The sequence below is a fragment of the Martes martes genome, assembly GCF_963455335.1.
Source record: "Martes martes genome assembly, chromosome: 3".
Lineage (NCBI taxonomy): Eukaryota > Metazoa > Chordata > Mammalia > Carnivora > Mustelidae > Martes > Martes martes.
In genome coordinates, this window is record NC_137890.1 from 134,233,271 (window position 1) to 134,255,344 (window position 22,074).

At 36.1% G+C, this 22,074-nt stretch overlaps 1 protein-coding gene across 1 annotated transcript in view; it reads left to right on the forward strand.

Annotated features, from left to right (window-relative positions):
- The window catches only part of TTC21B (tetratricopeptide repeat domain 21B), a 77,108-nt gene that overhangs the window by 23,203 nt on the left and 31,831 nt on the right, over window positions 1-22,074 (forward strand). The window contains exons 12-19 of the mRNA XM_080797956.1: window positions 3,330-3,459; window positions 6,856-7,013; window positions 8,497-8,721; window positions 10,443-10,681; window positions 12,078-12,150; window positions 12,628-12,738; window positions 13,458-13,596; window positions 17,803-17,909. Of these exons, the coding sequence (XP_080654082.1) occupies window positions 3,330-3,459; window positions 6,856-7,013; window positions 8,497-8,721; window positions 10,443-10,681; window positions 12,078-12,150; window positions 12,628-12,738; window positions 13,458-13,596; window positions 17,803-17,909 (1,182 nt within the window). The remainder of the gene's footprint in view (window positions 1-3,329; window positions 3,460-6,855; window positions 7,014-8,496; window positions 8,722-10,442; window positions 10,682-12,077; window positions 12,151-12,627; window positions 12,739-13,457; window positions 13,597-17,802; window positions 17,910-22,074) is intronic.

The window sequence follows — 22,074 nt, forward strand, 5'->3', positions numbered from 1 at the left end:
GCCCTTCCAACCCCTGGGTGCATTCAAAAATGCAGTTCTTACTCTAGGACTAGGACTATTAGACTGTATTTCCTCTGTTGTCAGACTCAGCTTTGTGTTAAAAAAAATTTCACCCATTTCCTGGTCTGCCTGCCCTCTGGAGTGCACAGAGCAAGTCCACTTACTTCACCAAAGCAAAGATTATTCCTCATCATAACACAGACCTTGGATTTTAGAAATTAGTTTTCATATTCTGCCTAAACAATTACAGGTTTTTAGTCATTTGTTTTTTATATAACGTACTTAGAACCCTGGCCATGAGGACAGCCTTATTTTGTTAGTAAGCTCTTGGTGAGATCACTGTTCCATGTATGGGTTTGGCCTTGGCAGATCCTCTTCCTCCCTAATTCTGGGGGTTCCTCGAGCTTTCTTTTGTGAATCATATTATATTATTGACCCCTGTTGAATTAATGGTTACCTAAAATCCTTAGATCTATCATTCACTGTAACTGAGGACTTAGGTGTAGACTCTATCCCTAGGAAATTTCATCTCCTCAGATTCATCTCATAATTCCAGATTATCATATTGTTTTAGATCCTGATTGTCATCTATTTTATATGGATCTTTACCGTCCTCCGTTATCTTCCTTATCTACCTCTGAGTAGAAATGAAGATGGAACCTTGTATTGTATTCTCAGAGAGTTCTTTCCAAATTTATGTAGGTAGATCCATTAGTTAGCGCTCTTGTTATTACAGAAACTGAGTAGATGACTTGACATTACTATACTCAGCTCATGATTCAGTACAGGAGTATCTTAAGAGAGAGTACCAAATACTTCATTGCTAAAAGCATAGTTCTTAGCATTCTCCCTGATTTACAGCTTCCTTGTATTGAGGAAATGAGGATAATGGCCTTTCTTTAGGGAAGCCATTCTGCTGTTTTGATCACCACATCCTTTTCCAGACTTTCCTAATCTATTTTAAATTAACCCTTCTTAACTATGGAGAACAAAACTGAGGGTTGCTGGAGGGGAGGCGGGTGGAGGGTGACTAAATGGGTGATGGGGATTAAGGAAGGCACTGGTTATGATGGGCCCTGGGTGTTGTATGTAAGTGATGAATCACTGAATTCTACACCTAAAACCACACTGGAGTGTAAACTAACTAGAATTTAAATAAAAACTTGAAAGAAGAAGAAATTAACCCTTCTGGAATAACACCCAGGATCAATCCCAGTGTCCCCTGTCGTGATCTGTTTTCAGTTGCTTAGAGTCGGAAGTTCCAGTACTTGAGCAGTATTCGGAATTCACTCAGCAAATGCTTGTAGAGTACCCAGGGCTCTTCTTGGAGCTGGCGAGGTTGTTGTGAAGGAGTAAACCACAGCCTTTGCCCTCTTGAAGCATACAGAACTAGCAGGAGGAGACAGATAATACAGTCAAGCCAGTGAGATAATAGAAAATAACAGACTAGGGTAGGGGTGGTGATTTTGGATAAGACGGTCTGGTTAGGCCTCATTAAGAGAGTAAAAGTTAGAACTCCAGATGTTCATGTGGAAATACGGTATAAATTGTCTCAGGCATAGGAACAGTTATGCCGTGTCCTAAAGGGACATGGGAGACTAATGTGACCTGGATGCAGTGAGGAGGAGGTCACAGCAGAGGATACCAGACCTCGTAGGGCCTTAGAGATTGTTGTCAACCCCCCAGCATCAGTTCTGAGCATAGTGGGGATCCAGGTTTCCAGCATGATCTGACTCAACAGTTTAAAAAGATTTCTCTGGAAGCTCTGCTAAGAAGTAATTGTAGGTAGAGCAAGAGATAATGTGTTAAGTGGAAATTGTGTCCCTGGTCCACGACATGTTCCTGCAGTCTAACCTTTGTCAGCATGATGGCTCCTCATTAGCACAGAGTGCTGCTTTCATGGGGAAACATCCGAAGGACAGACATGTCTGTCCTCCAGCTCTGTTCCTTTCCCCGTTCATATAGGTTTTTTTTTTTTTTTTAATCAAATGGGTGTTATCTTAGAGATTGTCCATATGTGCTTCACTCTGAAAGTGTTTACAGTAAAAATGCTGGTGGTTCTCTAAGAGATAATTTTTTCAATAAATAATTCTTAGCAGATGGCAAGAACCTTAACCTCACTATATCACCTATACTTTCACTGTTTTCAAGTGAAAAAATACTTTTAAAGAATTTACTCCGTATTCATTACTCTTTGAAAAAGTGTGAAATTCCAGTCTGCAAGACACGTAAGACCCTAGCCATATAAAAGAAGCAAAACAAAATACGAAACTACTATGGGATTGTATAAGATGATACAGAATGCTAAATTTTATTACACAGATTATAAGTGCTGTAGAAATTTAAATAAGTTGAGGTATTCTAGGCACCAGTGGTCATATTTTGAAATTCTTTTTGAAATTTTTCACTTTTTTTTGTGCTGCAAGGTAGCAAGGAGATGTGGCACTTTCTTGTCAGTAACATCATCTCAGGGTAGAAGTGATTGTCAGTAAGAGACCATACTCTAGCTAAGAATATATATTTGTGGGGTATAGGGGGATGATGGGGAAGATTATTTTTCAAATAAAGGAAGCAGAATTAGTAGGGGAAAATAGAACGAACATTTGACATTTAAATTCTAATATCACATTTGTAGCTTGTGAGTGGGTAACCATTGGATAAAAGTTGGTTGGGTAGACAGCCATTAAAACAATAAATGTTCTAGTACTGTTTTTGTTATCATATTCACTGCATATTAATAAAGCGAGAAACTAAAAAAACCTTTGAGGACCTTCAGCATGCCAGCAGAAAAACAGAAAATGTGAAGTTACGAGACATTTGGTGTAGTACACATGAGTGTGTTCTACCTTCTGATTTCTACTAGGAAAAAAAAGAGAATTTTCAGAAACTGATCGTACAGTACTGTAGGGGGCAATGCAAGTTACCGAACTGAATAAATCACCAGGCAGATCCAGAATTAGAATTCACATTGCCTCGACTCTCAATTCCAGCAAGAAATTCTGCCTTTCAGTTATCTTTCCTTTGAATATGTTTCCTTCACAGTTTTTGAACAAATACACTCCTTTCATGTTATCAAATCTGTTAATTGTGTAATAATTTCATAACTATTTTGCTGAATAAAAGCCATTGTTTGTATGGTCTGTTCATAGATCCCAGGGAGATAAATTAGTATTAGTCACATTATGGTAAAGATATGCAAAAGCAGAATAACAGAAATTTTGGAAAAATATATAGTTTTTCTAGTTACACTGAAGTTTAATATGTGTGTTCACTTTTAACTAAATACTAAAGTAAACTTATAAAATGATATGCTAATTTGTTTTATTTAGCCTGCAAGTCCTGGGCAACCTCTTTCTCCACTTCTCAGACGTTGTACCTCAATCCTGGAGACTATAGTAAGAACTGTACCAGGCCTTCTGCAAGCTGTCTTCCTAATAGCAAAAGTGAAATATTTATCAGGTAGAATATACTTAAAAACTTAAAATAACTTTTTTATTATGATGTTGACAAAATCAAGGGTAAATAAACTAAGTATGCCACTTATATGGAGAATAGTCACATAGATGCATTTTACTTGTGCACAAATAAGTAATTTTAATCCAAAATAAAATTGCATAATATTCACTATTTAATTCTTTAAAAATTACAATAAACTTCTGTTGTTCAAGTGAATAGTTGGGAAAGTGCAGTTGTACCACTTAACCAAAAAGTCTGTCAGATACTTAGATGGTAGTAAAAATTTATAGTCTTTGGTCCATAGTTATTGACTCATTGGTATAGCCAGATGCAAGGTTTACCAGGTTTTGGGCCTTTATGAAGTGTATTGATTAATTGATAATTAGCTATACATAATCTGTGATTATGTATAGCTAATTATTTGTATATAGCTAATTATCTGTATAGCTAATTAGCTATTATCTAATAATCTGTGATTATGTATAGCTAAAAAAATAACCCCAGATATATAACATTAGCTTTTTAGGACACACAGATGTGTGACTATATACATAATATAGTCATAATATATATACATATATACCTAATATATACATAGTAGACATAGTAGACCAACCTTTGGGGCTTATATTTATGTATCTTTTCTAGATGAATGCCATGCAAAGTAAATTAAATTTATAAAATCGTAAGGTTTAGAAACCAACCTAAAGGTTTGATCCTAAACAATTATTTCTTACATATAATGGAGAGAGAAGATTGACTTTGCTAATTTTTTGGACCTCAATTTTAACTGTTAAAAAAAAAAATAGATGATCTCAAAAGCTTGTATCTCTAAAATATTCTAGATATAAAAGGTGGCTCTGTAATATCTTCTTCTGGTTAAGTTCTGTTGAGTGACATGGTATTTCTACTTTGCTCTCAGTTCAAATGGTATTATCTACTAAGTAGTTAAACTGGGACTTTGAGTTCTGTTATATTTTTTAGACATTTATTATTTTGAAAATTGATAAAAATCAGCCTTAACATAGTAATTCTTAATTGCCAAAGTCTCTAGAAATGAAAGTCTCATATGACCCCATTTTTAAAAGCAGCTGCCTTAAATCATTTGAAATAGTGCTGCCATATGTCCAAATAGCAGTGTCCTCATAAATTGCCAAGTACAATGACTTCTAACCCCAGAACTACTCAGAGTTGGACCAGACTTCCCAGGTTAAGAGCACAGACAGAAGCCACAAGTTCTGGGTTTGCCAAAGCCACCTGAGTTTCTGACTAGCTGGCTACAAATTTGGGGTTTCTATGACTCCTCAGGTTCAGATTCACTAGAATGACTCCTAGAATTCAGGATATTGCTATACTCATGATTAGAGTTTTAGTATAGCAAAAGGATACTAAACCAAACCATGGAAAGGGAGAGATGCACAGGGTGAAGGCCTAGGAGGGTTCCAGGTATGAAGCTGCCATTGTTCACTGTCTGTAGAGTCAGTACACATCGACATTCCAACACGTGTGTATATGACAGTACATAGAGAGCATTAACAACCAGGGCAGCTCACCCCAAGTTTGGAGTTTTTATTAGAGTTTCATTATATAGGCATGGACTGAATCATTGGGCATGTGATTGAACTCAGTCTCCAGGGTCCTGCTCCCCCATTCAGGTAGAGAACATGTAGTTCAAAGCCCCAGTCCTCTCTGTTGTTGGTCTTTCTGGCATGGCTCATCACCATTGAGTCATATTCTTAACATAAGCTATCTAGGGCTTACTGTTCATCTCCTTACTTACATAAATAATCAAAGCCAACCTCAAACAACAAAGATACTCCTCTCACTCAGGAAATTCCAAGATTTTAAGACTCTCTCCCAGGAACCTGGGACAAAGGCCAGCCAAATTCTGTTTTACATAGGACTCTAACAAAGACATACATGCAGGACAGAAATGTCTTTCATTTTTCACTTAAGGGAAATTAGGCTGCTCTTAGATAAAAATGTGATATTGTTGGGTTCTTTGTTTATATGGCTATTTTCTGTAACACTGATTACCCATTTCTCATTTTTATACATTTAGTGACCTTCTAAGTACTGACCATGCATCTTTCCCCCCATCACTCTTAAAAGAAAGATTCTGATCTCAATTATTTGTACAGTCTTCATATTCTTCAATCTCTTATTTATAAACCCCGATTCTTTTCCCGTGTGCTTTCCCCCCATAGCAGTAACCTCCAGGTTATCTCCTTAATCCTTTTCCTCCTTAAAGAACATGGGAATGGTAATTCGCACACCAGTTTATTATACTTAATCTTCCCATTTCCTATTTCCTTCTCTGCCTGTTTGGTTCTTAAGTATTCGAGTATATCACAACAATAAATAGTCCAATATTATTTATTGTGTTTGATGGTTGATTGATAAATTCTGTTACTGTGTTTAGTATGTTATTATGCAGCCTCAGCCCGTTACTTGTTTATTAATCCTCTGTCTCAAAGAAACTGTTTTCTGTTTAGATGGATTGTATCATTGGTAGGTTGGGCCTTTGGGAACTGGAAGCTCTAACTGTAAGCCTTGTTTGGTCTGTTGAGGTATCAGGTGAGGTTAAGGAGTTAAGATGGAACAGAGAGTAATTTAGGGTCTGTTCTTCCCCAGTGCTCCTAGTGAGGTTGAATGAGAAGCTGGGCTCCTCTACCTACTTAATACCAGTCAGTGAGATGGGTTTAGGCAGATTGCTGTGGGTTACATCACTAGAAAGTTTTTCTAGAACCTGGAGTTTACACTGTTCCTTCTCTGAAGAGCCTCTTTCCACCCCATCTACCAGCCCAAGACTAACAGATTCCACCATTCCTGTCATTTAAATTTTGATCATTTCTTCCATCTAAGACTCCCAGATATAGAGAAGATGTGTGTCCAAAACATTGGCTGTTACACTTGGCATTTAAAGGCATATTAAATCAGTGTCTCCTATTTCTGAATGTCTGGAATATATCCCTATGCTTTTTCTGTTATTTTATATACAGTGGTAAAATTTCTGGCCAAGGATGATTATAAGACTGTATATCCTTTGTTAATGTAAGTGACAGCACAGAATTCTAGCTATTTAAATATCTGGGTTTTGCAAAACTTACTGTAATGAAATTTTAAGTAAAAAGTTTTTTGATCAGGAAAATAGATAAAGGTACATTTATAGTCCTCTCAGAAGTAGCAGTGGTGTTTGACTCTGATCTTTTCACAGCTTTCCCTGGTTTGCTCCTTATGGCTGTCCTGACTTACAGGAATATTATTTCATGAAGACTAGAAGGGGGCTACCTGGGGCAGGTGGGCATGGAACGATCCATAAACTACTTGTGTCCCTCCTCTCTCTCACATCTCTGTCTCTTAACTATTTGAATTATAATGCTTTGTTTCTCTTACTAGGTGACATTGAAGCAGCGTATAATAACCTGCAGCATTGCCTAGAACACAACCCTTCTTACGCAGATGCTCATCTCCTGATGGCTCGGGTTTATTTGTCTCAGGAAAAATTCAAATTGTGTTCTCAGTCACTTGAACTTTGTCTGAGTTATAATTTTAAGGTAAGTATTCCAAATTCAGGTGGATAAAACATACCACCCTCCTTGAACCTTTAGCAAGTATGACATATTGTATTTTATTTTTTTTTGCCTGTAATGTTTTGCTAATAAATTTATTTTTAATGAAAAAAAGTTTGGATTTACAAGCAGTGGGAGAAAAAGTGGAGGTAGCTGTGGTGTAATTGAAAACCTATATGGACTTGGAGACAGAAGACCTGGGGGTCAGTGTCTGGTTTTCCCACTTATCTCTCTCTGAACCCGTTTTCTTCTCTGTAAAACTCATATAACACCCTACAGTTATAGTGGGCATTAAGTGTAGTAATGGATGTATATAAAAATAATTGTAAACTACAGAGCATTATGCCAGATGTTTTTATGTGCAAGAACTCTATTTTATTGCTTGTTTCTTTCCTGGATTGTGGGTTTTAATAACTTTTTAGAGTTATCATCAAAGAACACCTAGTCATTTTGAAAATTTTTATGTGGTTTGAGGATATAGACATACTGGACTTCTACCCAAGATATTCTGTGTTACATCCCATATCCCTAAGCATTAGGGAAAATCATAGGTTCAGGTGCTTCCTGAACTACCTGGAGTCATGGAGGAGCTCCTCAAACTTTTGCTTTGGTTCACAGGGTCTTGAACCCTGTTATATGAGGAACCTTCAGTGGACGGAGAATTCAGGATTTGCAGAAGACAGTGCCCGCTTCTTAGGTCAGTAGTTCTCAAGCCTAGTTGTGCATTACCAACCTAGTGCCAGTATCTGGTCCCAATGAATTGAAATCTCTGAAAGAAGAGCAGAAGCGTGAGTATTCACACAGAGCCCACCGGAAAAATGGGATGCTTAGCTCAGGCTCACAGCCATAGCCTTAAGGATGATTGGAACCTTTCTAGACATTAGGTGGCTGCCCCATCACCTCATTCTGGATCATCTCCTGCCTTTGACTCCTCCTTTGATCTTTTTATCATTTTCTTATATTGTCTGTATACACGTTTGGTACCCAAAAAAAAGATAGAAACTTCATAACTGTGTGTTTCAGAGTAGTATCAAAGTTTAAAACCAAGTTTGACTGATGTGTTCTGAGATTTTTAATCTTAAAATTACAGAATAAAAGGGGAAAAACTGTGTTTCTAGAAATCTAATGACTTGATATCCATACTAGAAGTCCGGATGAGGTATATTCCTTTTCTGAAAACTAAATTTCCTAGAATATATTTGCTAGCCCTGCAAGCTTTTTTTTTTTTTGTATTTTTTCTTCTCTCATGGTAAAAGCCCATAATCCCCTTGTTTGTCACCCAGGAGGATGCTAAGTAGTGGCAGGTTGCCTGAATCTGATTTAACACAATAGATGATCAAAAAGTTAATAAAAGGACAGAAATAGACTTCATGTATACAGTCACAGGTAGACTGTTTGGTGGATTGTAAATTATGTGTTGGCGGTGTAAGCACTCCAAGGAAGTATTTCTGAATACTGTTTTTTTCAGGTGAGAGAATACCCTTTATATCATTTGATAAAAGCTCAGTCTCAAAAGAAAATGGGAGAAATAGCAGAAGCTATTAAAACTCTACGTATGGCAATGAGTTTACCAGGAATGAGGAGAATTGGAGCTTCCTCAAAATCAAAATACAAAAAAACCGAAGTTGATGCAAACCATCGTTTATCAATCTTTCTTGAGTTGGTAGAGGTTCACCGCTTAAATGGAGAACAGGTAAGTCAAGTTTTAATTCAGTGGTTCAGCTCTGAACTTCGTTAGACAAGTATATATATTAGTAGGAAATGAAAAAGCTGAAATTATTTCCTTGCTCAACTGGTCAAATTTAGAAAATTTACTTTTATTACTTTGAACCAAATCATGTCCTTTTGCAAGCCCCTGAGGTTAAACATAATTTGCACCTGGATGACCTCAGGTATCACGTACTTTCATTAGCTGCCAGGCAAAATAGTAATATATGTATAATATTATATGAGTAATAACAAATTACTATGTACCATGAAACATATTAATGTAATGTAATGAATATAGTAATATAATGTTCAATGATCTTGGCTACTGTGAAAGGTAATAATATTACATGGTTATCGTTCTTTGGACTCCTGAAAGGAGTCACACACATGCACACACACGTTTGTGCACACACAGGTACTACTAGAAGCAAATAAAAGTACCAACCTCAAATTCTAATAGTTGAGAAAACAAAAGAACTCCTTGATAAATACAGCGTTGGTAAATTCATAGGATGATCATAAAATCAAATACTTAAAATAATACATATAATAATAAATAGAAAGCAAGCAAGCCTGCACTTTTGAGAGAAGAGTCAAAGCCTTGTAGAAAATGAGGAACTTAACATCATTTATATCTGGTTTTCAGATTACAACAGTTGCTCATCAGTTATTTTCGTATTTTAGTGGAAATTAAGAAGGCTGTGTCTAGATAACTTGCCAAATCTCAAAATAATTTCTATTTCTTAATATATTAGCCTTAATATATATTTAAGAAGAACCAATTCTACCATAGATAGTTGATTCTAAAATGCACTATTTTTTTCACTTGTTAACATTTCTGAAATCAGAATGTCTTATAATCTCTAAAGTTGAGATGAATCCTAAAATAAGTGACATTTTAGATTCATTGAGGTACGGATTTGGAACTGGGGTAATGTATTCAGCTGAGGCATAGCAGAAATTAGGTCCTGGCATAAGCAATAAAGTAGTCTGTTAGTTAATGAAGAGCCATTTGGTACAAGGGAGGATTGTGGACTGGATCCCATCAAGGAGGCTGTAATGAGCATGGCTAAGAGTTTAGGCTCTGGGGTCAGGCTGCCTGAGTTTGGGTTCTGAGTCTGTCATTTGTTAACTTCTTAACTCTCCAGATTACAGTTTCCTTACTGTAAGGTGGGGATAATGATAGCTACATCAGAGGATTTCTGAGAATTAAATGCGTGAATATAATGCTGAATGCAAAGTAAATGCTTATTAAATTTTAGCAGTAGCAGCAGCTCTCGTGTAGCAACCGCCATTGTCCCAGTCATGAAAACACTTTTCAGAGCACCTGGGTAGCTCAGATGGTTAAGTGTCTGCCTTTGGCTCAGGTTGTGATCTTGGGTCCTGGGATCGAGTCCCACGTTGGGCTCTCTGCTCCTTGGGGAGCCTGCTTCTTCCTCTTCCTCTGCCTCTCTCTGTCTGTCATGAATAAATAAATAAAATCTTTAAAAGAAAAAAAAAACACTTTTCAGCTAAAAGATATTCTGAATTTGGTCTCTGAGTTTAGTTTTAAGTTTTTGTACGTTTCAAAAATCTGTCAATATTTCATGAAGATCCTAACTGTGCTAGCATTTACTGTTCATTCTGGATTAGGAGAAAATCTTCATTTCTAATGTAATTTGTTTAATATTTTGAAAGACTGTTATTTTAACTTCATCTTTACAGCACGAGGCAGCAAAAGTTTTACAAGATGCTATTCATGAATTTTCTGGGACATCTGAAGAATTACGTGTTACCATTGCTAACGCAGACCTAGCTCTGGCCCAAGGAGACGTGGAGCAGGCTTTAAGTATGCTTCGAAATGTTACAGCTGAGCAGCCTTATTTCATAGAGGTCAAGGAGAAAATGGCAGATATTTATCTGAAGCACAGAAAAGAGAAAATGTTATATATTACTTGTTACAGGTAAATGATTATCTCAACCCATTGTATTTTGACACACTTACTTCTTAAAATTAATTCCCAAGTTTCTTTTTTTCTTTCTTTTAAGTGCTTTATAGTATAGACCCTTTCCGTAACATGTTCAGCTACCCACCACAATCACGCTAACCAAGCAATTCATTCTCCCTAAGACATAAACCATGTGATTATGATTATTTCAACCTGTGGCTTACTCTAGATTCTTAGCTGTCCTCCTTCATTATGTGATTTCTAGATCTTCAGTCTTCCTGTTTGGGAGGGGCAAAAGCAACAGTTACTTGCATTCTAATAGCTAAAGAAAGCTGTGTAATGTAACAACTCCAGGCCATTTTTAATGCTCAGTGTAATAGCTCTAGCAATAGAAAATTACGGCTTAGTATGTACCACACTAAGGTGCGGATTACAAATTCTCCTTGGTGAAAGGGCAGGGACATTAAAAGTTATGTCATATGTTGGTGCCCTTAGGGGTTACTGGGATACACACATTCACCTGCATGCCCGTCTATACACATGGACATACACACACACACACACACACGGGTTGCTCTTACCTTTCTCCCCAGACAGAAAGATAAACATACAAGCACACACTTTATGTAAGAGAGAATCAGCATGTTCATCTGTTGAGAACATAGCAACATGTTGATGAATTCAGTCATTGGTTCATCTATAGTGTGTAAATATACAAACTCGGAGCACTGCTCAGGTTCTTTGTTGGTGCTGAGTGACTCAAAGAAACTGAGCAGCATCTCATGTATAGATGGATGAACTGGAGGTTCTAAATCTTATTTTCTATGGCGTTTCCAAAAGATCAGCACAAACTGTCACCTCGTGATAGGAAAACATTTTAAAACAGGGTCATGTTGTTTTGGATGCTCTGTGATAGTGTAGTCAAAGGCATGGGCTTTGTTTCAGGCAGCTCTGACACGTTAGTTGTAGACTTCAATTCTTCAGCAGCATCTGTAAAATTATACTTCCCAAAACAATAGCTTTTGGACCAAATGAATGAGAAACGATACATTGCAATAGCATCCCATGATATTTTTGTGCCTCCACGCCCACATCATTTCAGAATTAGAGATAACAAAACCTATTTCTGTATAGTGAGAATTGAGATGTTTATGGTCTACCAGTACTCTTGCTACCTGCACTTCAGAAAAGGGAAAGATGGAATGAAAAAAGAAAGTTGATCTAGCATAAACAATCTGGGTGTGGGTATGGGTGGGTTGTTTTTTCTTTTACAATGTTACACTGTTGGAAATGTCCAAGGTCCTCTGAAGGCTCTTGGTTAATTGAAATAAGTGAGCTTACCTTTTATTTAGTTCGTTTAGAAGAAGATATTTGTATTCAGTATACTAAATAGAATTGTTCTAATTTCTAGAGAAATTGCTGAGAGAATGCCCAGCCCTCGTTCTTTTCTTCTCCTTGGTGATGCTTACATGAATATACAGGAGGTAAAGTTTCTGATGCTACTGAACTCAGATTAAAAAAAAAAATGGTAAAACTCTTTTGTAATTAGCTTCATCGACTCCTAAAAGGAATTTTTAAATGTTATTTAATATTTGACTATCCAGTCATCAAAACAAAAGGGAGATAACCATTATAATAAAGTTGTTTTCATATTGGGATCCAGTAATTCAACACTGTCATTTGAAACAGAGATGGTACCAGAAGCAAATTAAGAGTCCCTTTTAAGTGGAATAATGAAGAGAGCTACTGGCCAAAATGGTGTTTACTGATAAGTTACACCTAACACTAGTGACTGTCACCTCTCTGAAGTTGTTAAGGTTTCTAGACTTAAATATGTGCTTTAGTTGTCTTACTGAGTGAATACTGCAGGTGTAGAGCTTTAATTATAGAAATGTTGCCCTTTAATGGGATCCAGCTAAGCTGTTTATTCATTGCTTTTTTGTTGTATCTGCCAACATTAGCCCGAAGAAGCCATTGTAGCTTATGAGCAAGCATTAAATCAGAATCCCAAAGATGGAACGCTGGCAAGCAAAATTGGGAAAGCACTTGTCAAAACTCACAACTATTCAAAGGTAGGTACTTTATATGTTTGAAATATGTCTATTGGGTTGTTTCAAACCCTGCTCTGTGAGAAGTCTTTAGCAGGCACTGTTTATATCTTGATGGCTGTAAACTCCGAATTTGTATTCACAAACTGGAATTTATGTTAAAAATTTGCTCAGTGTCTCTTCATCACTGCATTTTGCAAAGGCTATTTGGGCCCTAAAGTTAATTCTGGTTTCATCTTACACCTAAACCTTGCAACCCACCAATTATGATGAAGTTGTTGTGGTTGCATCTTTTTCATTATATGACAAATCCTAACAGATGTCCTTTCTGTTAAACCAGTTTTGGTAAGCTGTATGCTTCCCCCTGCAGCCCCAGTAGGGATAATGGATTTTCCTTTAGTTGTTATATTCTTGTTCTATTCCTGGTAACTATTGAACATACATACAACCACTAGCAGAGTATTTGCATTCATTAAAGTTCACTGGCCTCTGGACTGAAATGGGTAAAAACAGTTTCACCAAGCACCTTTCGTTAGCTGCTTTTCATAAGAAATGCTAGTTGCCTTGTCTAATGTTTGACTGTCTAAGAAAAATGGCATATTTCACTGATAGGCAGGTATATGCCTAAGCTTCTCCTGGGTTATTTCTAATTTTTATATGCTTTAAGTCTGTAATATATAAATATCTATGCTTAATACCTTTCTCATTGCCTTATTTTCCTAACTGAAATGCATTTTGTTTAGGCAATCACTTACTATGAAGCCGCTCTGAAAAGTGGACAACAAAATTATCTTTGCTATGACCTGGCTGAGCTTTTATTAAAATTGAAATGGTATGACAAAGCAGAAAAAGTTCTTCAACATGCTCTAGCTCATGAACCTGGTATGAAAGTCTTTCTGATTTGAAAAAAAAGTGTACCTTACCCGATATGTCTGATCTGCTTTATTTTTACATTACATAAATGTTTATTTGTATTCTCAATATTATATATGTGACATTGATTATTCATTTATGAGCATGTCACTCTACTAAAATATTTGAATAATAACAGTTTTATCAAAGAGCCAATTGTGTTATAGAAGGATACTGTACTTTCCAAATGATACAAAGGGAGTTTCCTTTAAATTACAACTACATCTGATGTTTTTATTCATAAAGTAAACACTTTTATAGTCTTTACTCTTTTAAGTTTTTTTTTCTTTTTAAATCCAGCACTCTAAAAGATGTGTAAGTCCCAAATTCTCCTGTGAATTCTACTTGCCTTGTTCTTAAACTACCTCCATAGAGGTAACCATTTTTGTGTTTTAGTATATATGTAAATATATAAGTATAATAAGCATAATTTTTCTTTTCAAATGCGTTGTTTTTCCTCTCCTGTAATTTTTTTCACAGACAGCATGTGCCAGATATAGTTTGATGTTAGTATATTCATCTCATTTTAATGTCCTCATCATAATATTCTGTAACGCCATAGTTTTTTGTTTTATGTGTGGTGTTTTTTTTTGTTTTTTTTTAAATATTATATTTATTTATTTGACAGACAGACAGAGATCACAAGCAGGCAGAGAGGCAGGCAGAGAGAGAGGAGGAAGCAGGCTCCCTGCTGAGCAGAGAGCCTGATGCGGGGCTCGATCCCAGGACCCCGGGATCATGACCTGAGCCAAAGACAGAGGCTTTAACCCACTGAGCCACCCAGGTGCCCTGTGTGTGTGTGTTTTTTTAAACTTTCCTTCAATTATTGGGCATTCGGTTGGTTTTCCATTCTTTTGATATTAATAAACTGTTACAGTAAATATCCTTGTATCTCAGTCGTTGGTATACACTTGCTTCTAAATGTGATATGGTATGGAAACTGGCCAAATTGCAAATTTGGTAGCTTTCTCCTGTGATCCAAGAAATGACCCATATCTGTTGTATTGGTTACCTATTGTTATTCATACTAACTCCAACTCACCAATCAGGTTCCATCTCTGAGGAAGTACAGTGGATATATTGAGTTCATGATTACATTGTTTCTAGAAACAAGTTCTGAAGCATTGGTCTTCGCAGACCCTTCTGGCCCACTTTGAACTACAGAGAGGATTCTGACAGTGTGATCTCAAATCAACTCTTCGCTTCCTCCCCCGACTCCCCAAAAAACTACGTGTATTGAAAATGTAACTGGATACTATTAATTGCCTTTTTAGAAGTTTGCACAAATTTGCTTTTCAATTATCTTTATTTTAAATTAAAATCTATAGCTTACTCATCGCCAAAATTTAAAGATTACAGAAATGAATGCAAGTTGTGTTGTCCTGCTCTTCAGAGAAAACCAATTTACCTTGAGTATCACCCTAATTGTGTCCCCACCAGGCCTCTCTGTCTCTCTTGCACATAATAAAATACCACATTTTTTCATGCCTCAGAGATTTTCCTACCAAAATGGGATCATATTATACTGCACATCTGTAGTAGGCATTTTTCACTCAATAGCTTCTCTCCATGTTGGTAAATGTAGCTCTTCTTTATTTTCTTTAGCATAGGTAGAGCATTCTACTATATGTTAATATCGTAATTTATTTGATGGGCCCCCTACTGGATAGACATTTTAGATTGAAGAAAAGTTGGAGACAGTACTGAGACTGGATCCTTGTTTATATACCTCTGTGTGCTTCCTGGAATTGAGTCACGCCCCATGGCTCTTTCTTAAGGCCAAAAATGTCCCATCATTGTGTAGATTAATTAGGGGAGGGAAAAAACACTTCAATTTGCAGGTCTTGGATGATTGATAAGGCTAGGCATCATTTTTTGTCTGTAGATCACATTTTCTTCCAGGATATATTTGTTCATGTCCTTTGTCTTTGACCCTGAACCTCTGGTACATTACCACTCACCTGTTACTCATTTGCAGATATTTTCTCCCAGCCTGTCCCCTTTTCTGTTTTTTCAATTGAATTTGTCATTTCCTCAAATAGAATAATTATTATATATACCAGCCTTTTCTTTTTTTGAGTCCTGAATTTCTTTTTTGAGTCCTGAATTTCCTGTCATGCTCAGAAATACTTCCCTCATCCTGACATTGTAAAAATATTCTTTTATATTTTTCTGGAATAATCCATATGCTTTAATCCACATACAGTTTTACTATATAGTTTCCCAAATGTAGAACAGTTTTATTTCAGTGCATTTTACTGAGATGCCACCTTTACCATATAATAAACTTATTTATATGTATGACTGATTCTGGGAATCTTCCTTTTCTTGCCCTGAGGTATTTTGCTTTTGCCAGTGTCCCTATCCATGGTTAAGTGTCTTGAGATACATGATAAGGTCAGCCCAACTCTTTAAGTTTTCTAGTATTTTCAAAATGGTATTTTAATTTAGCTTTGATGAAATTGGTGTTAAAATTCTTCTAATTTGGGATGCATTTACTATATAAAGTGTTATTTATTTCCATAAAAATATTTACATGGGTCTGTCAGGCCTTGGTTGAAACACTACAGATGGCCTTACATGTGCATATGCATTTTTGAAAAGGCTGTGAAAGGAGATTCAAGTAGCATGTTCTACTTGTATGGGTGTTAAGTTTATTACATTTATGTAATATAAATGCTTTCATGTAATATTTGTTGAGCATTTCATTATATATTATGTCATTAATGTCCACATTTGTTTTGGAGAGGACTATAATTATCTCCATCTTTAAGTTAGCAATGTAGTTTCTTGACATATCCACCTTCATCTAGCCAAAGTAGTACCTGGGTTCTAAGCATCTTAAACTTGGCTTGTCAGCCGGAATTCCTCGTCTGCCTCCTCACATCTCTTCCACATGCAGCCTTCTTCATCTCAACAACTTTATCCCTCTTAGCCATTGCTGAGAGCCCAAATCCTAGCCATCTCCCTTGTCCCTGACTGTAGGAAATCCTGTTGATTCTACCTTCTGAATATATTCAGAACCCCACTCTGTCTCACTAGTTCCACAGCTGTCCCCTTGTACAAACCTTCATTGTCTCAAGTGGATTATGGTGGTCACCTTCCAGCTGGTCTCCCTGTTCCATCCTCAGCCCCACTCCCCTTCTGTAGCCTCTCTCAATAGCAGCAGCATCGAGCCTTTTAAACAGAGTAGGTCTGCTCTTGTCTGCTCAAGCTCACTGCTGTCTCCCATTTCCCTCAGAGTTAAGCCGAAGTCTTCACAGTGGGGTATGGGTCCCTTCTCATGTGTGCAGCATTGCTCCTCTGACCCACTGTGACAGCCATCTCATAGTTTCTCTTACCTGTGAGGTGCCAATAACAAAACCTGCCCCTCAGGCTGAGATTTTAAAGAAACTATATGCATAAACCACTTTGATACATATGTGGCACAGACCATACACTTGATAGTGGAAGAAACATAGTTTTGTTATTTATCTAGGGTTCTTTTATTGCTCTTAAATCACAAAATAATAATACCAAGTATTTAAATAGTACTTGCCAGGTACTAGACTACTTTAATTGCATATGCAAACTTATTTCATAACTTAAAAACTTTTTAAATTTTACAACAACCCTATGAGATAGGTACTATTACTTCCACTATTGTACAGATGAAAGAGAACCACAAACTGGATAAGTACCTCATTCAAGGTGATATAGCTAGTAAGTGAGAAGGCCTCGATTTGAAACCAGACAGATTGCCATCAAAGTTGGTGCTCTTAAAGACCATATTTCATTGCTTATCAAGTATCTATTATTTTAAAACAGCAGTTATCTTCTCAATTACCCCATAGCAACTAGTCTATATTATTTTTTAATAACTTCAGTAAAGATGTTTACAGACTTAGAAATGAACATTGAAAATTTTATGTGTATTGTTACATTGTTATCTCTTAATATATGTTTAAGAAAAACCTTTTTCTTATCCAGTTCTTTAACTTTTCTTCCAGCTAGATGAAAATCCTCAATCTTTTTTTTTTTTTTTAATTTGGCCATCCTTCAGTTAACTGACTGAAAGTTTTTCAACTTTATTCAGTTGTTCAAAACCATTCTTTCTAAAGACCAGTTTTAAAACTTGTGGAAAAATGTAAACATTCATTTAAAATGAATATTTTTCCCCATTATCTTCTCTCATAGTAAATGAACTGTCTGCTCTCATGGAAGATGGACGTTCTCATGTTCTTCTAGCAAAAGTTTATAGTAAAATGGAAAGACCTGGTGATGCAATCACTTCATTACAACAGGTAAATGCCATTGCTCATGAGTGGCTGTGCGTGAGTGGCTGTGTGGTGGGAGGTGGGAACAGAAGGCAATATGCCACATGTAAGAGGAAGACAATTTATTTTGGCTCAACTGCGACAGAAAATAAGCCAAAATAGAAATAATGATTGAATGCCTGTGGGTTGTACTGCTTAAATGTGTTATTGCTAACCAATATAATGATTAGAGCGAGGTGATATTTTTAAATCTTTAATAGCTGAGGAAGTTTGGTTTAATAATTTGTGTAAAGTCACATGACTAGGGTCATAGGCAGGATGTGAACTCGTTTTTTTCTCTTTTGTTTGTTTTTATCTTCCTTAATTTCTCTTAATATTCTGAGGTTTTCTAAGGAGAGGTTTTATACATGTTTGCTTGGATGTATTCCTAAGCACCTGATGGTTTTTGATGATTTTTCAATTTCTAGCTTGTTAACATTTTTTTTTAATAAATGACTTAAATTTTATCTATAGCACCCTGCAGCTACCAAGGTCATCCTGGGACTTTTCTCCTATTTTTCATTTCCTGTTAATGTACTGTATTAAATTGATTGATTTTCAAATGTTAAACCACCCTTATATTTCTTAAATGTCACTTTGTTATGAATTTTAATGTTCAAAATTTGTAAATCTATGTTCCTGAGGGTGTTTGGATCTCTAAGATTATTGTTGTTTCTTTAATATTTGGAACAATTCAGAGTTAAAACCATTTGGACCTTGAGGTTTCATTGATGGAAGGTTTTGATTAGTGGATTCAACATCTTTAGAATTCAGACTGATCATTTTTAAACTTCTTACAGTAATTTGAATGGCTGTATTTTTAAATTTGTTCATTATATCTTCTTGTTTTTGAATGTCTGCAAGTGCTGTAAAAATGTCATCTTTTATGGCCTGATATTGGTGATTTTATTTTATTTTCCTTCTACTATTAATGATCAATTATGCCAGGAGTTTAATATCTTAATATTTTCAAAGAGCCATCTTTTGCTTTTCTGGCTTCATTAAATGTTTTCCATTTATCTCATTAATTAGTTTCTTCTACTTTTTTTGGATTTGGTTTGCTGCTCTTTGCCTAGCTTATTGAAAAAGTATGTTAATTAATAGATTAGTTAGCCTTAGTTCTGTTCTTTCTCATTTAAGCTGATAATTTTTCTCTAGGTATTGTTTTGACTACCTCCCACAAATTTATTACTACTCAGTTCATAATATTCCTTCTTTTCACTTTGATTGCTTCTTTAACAAATGGGTTATTTCCAGGCACTTCTGATTTTCTTGTTATCTTTTTTTGGGGGGGTACCTCTTAATCCATTTCACTATTTTGTTCACCCCTCTAACTCCTCCCTTCTGGCAACCACCATTTTCTCTGTATTTGAGTTCTTATTATCTTTTGGATATTGATTTCTAATTTAATTCTACTGTGGTCAAAGACCTACTTTGAACAATTCAGTCCTTTGATATTTGTTAAAGCTTGCTCTCTGTCCTATATTTTATAATCAGTTTTGGTGTAGGTTCCTTGTGGATTTAAAATAATGTGTTTCTGTCATTAATGAGTGCTTAGTTCAATATGTGTCAGTTAAGTCAGGTTTGTTAATTGATTTATCCTACATCTTCTCAGAGCTTAAGTAGAACATAGAGTACTTCACTAGTAATCCAATATGCTTTCTAGAATACCATAGTACTTGCCACCTTTTGACCTAATTTTCATGTACCCAGAAGAGTTCTGCATTCTCCAGAGAATTTATCAAATGTTTTGACTTTGAGCTTTATTTTTTTTTTTAAGGATTTTATTCATTTATTTGACAGACAAAACGAGAGAGGGAACACAAGCAGGGGGAGTGGGAGAGGGAGAAGCAGGTTTCCTACTGAGCAGGGTCCCGATTCGGGGTTCAGTCCCAGGACTCTGGGATCATGACCTGAGTCAAAGGCAGATGCTTAACAACTGACTTTGAGCTTTAGCTAACAGTGGTATGTGTGTATGTGTGTGTAAAATAACATTTCAATAATTTGTCCCATATGTCCAATTTTTTTTATTCCAGTTGTGAATGATTTGAAGTTGGGTCATTAGATTTCTGTGATACCCATCCAAGTTTATGATTTCATTACAACATGTCATCTTTAAAGTGTTAATATCTTATCCTTAAGTGTTGGTATGTTTTATCCCTATTTTCTGATCACATGGTAAGAAAATGATACCTAACCCTAGGATAGTTACCATTAGCTACAAAGAAAGTGTAATATCAGTAAATTTAGATGTTTAAAATATTTTAGAAGTGAATTTGACCTATTTTACCTTTTTGTGACTATTACTAGTCCCAGCTGCCCTTTTATGTGAGTCCTTATGTTATATGAGTGGATATATCAAGCAACACTAAGAAGAGAATAAACAGTATACATGGTTATACTATCTCAATGAACCAAACTTAATTAATTTTAAGCTTATATGTTATAGTACGGAGGTTATCATCTTTAAATAAATTTAAAGAGCCATAAAATTCTTCTCAGTTGTTAACATTCTCTGCATTCTAATCTCCAAAAAGATAAATCTTGAGTTAACAGTTCAAAAGCAACTTACAAGTTTTTTAATTCAGGAACCATTTATTGAGCTCAGTGCCCACATTATAGGACTTGAGGAGTTCCGTCATAGTATTTTGCATGGTTGCTAAACATTTTAGGCGGTGGCAGAACTGCTACATTAGAGAAGCCCCAAGTCTTATTAATTCTACTTTCTAAAAACTTCAGATTTCTAAAATAACTCCACATTTTTCTATGTCTTTCATCTCTGTCACCTTTTGCCCTGTCCCACATTATCTTTTGCCCACACCCCTCCATTAGCCTCCTAACGGATCCCTATCTTCTTCCAATCTTGTTTCATTCCAGTTAGTTCTCCTCAACACTAGCGTGATTGGTCTGAAAGACAGACCAGATCTTGTTACTTCATTGCTTTTAAACATGTAGTAGTAACTGCTCTGTAGAAAAAAACTGCCCTCTAGAATAAAAAAAATTATTTAACAAACTTACCTGATGTAAATTTTCTCTGTCTTTCTAACCATTTTTCCTTCTAATTCTTTGGTCAAGCAATAGTATCCCTTACGTTCTTTCCTTCACCTATAATTCCTAATGCCTGTACTCCAGTTCCATCTCCTTTATTTCTCCCAAACTCACGTGGGTGTAACTACCAGTAATTCTTTAAATCTCACTTCACCTTCAAGACTAGGTTAGGTCTCGTATCGTGTACTATCATCGGAACTGGTATTTCCCAGCCATAAAACTCCTCATAATTGGCTGTAATTATTTTATTATCTATCTTTCTGCTAAAATTAAAATTTCAGTGAATGTAGGTATAAGCCCATGTTTTGTGACCCTAGCAAATGCTTGCCTCATTAGTTTTCTGTGCCATGTAACAAATTACCACAAAATTTACTCAATGAAAACAATACACACATTTATTTTTTCCAGTTTCTGTGGGTCCATATTCCGGACATGTTTTAGCTGGGTCCTCTACGACGTGTCAGGATAGTCAAGGTGTGACCAGGGCTGGGTTCTCATCTAGAGACTTGATTAGGGGAGGATCTACTTCCAAGCTTACACAGGTTATTAGCAGAATTCATTTGCTCAAGGCTGTAAGACTTAGGGCTCCAGCTTCTTGTTTGCTTCTTGTTGCAGATCCTAGAGGTTCCCACACCCTAGAGGTTCATCAGCTCCTTGCCTGGTAGGCCAGCTGATATAACTACTTAGTTCTTCAAAGCCAGCAAGGGAGAAAGTCTGTAGAATGAGCCTGCTAATAAGACAGAGTCTTACGTGATATAATCATGGGAGTGACGTTCTGTCATATTTGCCATATCCTGTTGGTTACAAGCAAGTTCTAGGTCACACCTCACACACAGGGTGATTATACAAGGGAGTGAAGACCAGGAGGTGAGGATCATGGGAGTCATCTTAAAATCTGTCTGTCATGATAGGTGTTTGAAATTTTAGTTGAATGACTCAAAGGAAACCATACATTATTTTAATTTTTTAATTGCAGGAAAAATTACAGGGAAAAAAATCACTTTTTGGCATATTAAATGAACCATCTTTCCTGTGAAAGTAAAATCTAAATAAATCAGATATAAACAACCCGTGTGCCATAAAACACTAACAATTTTATGACTTT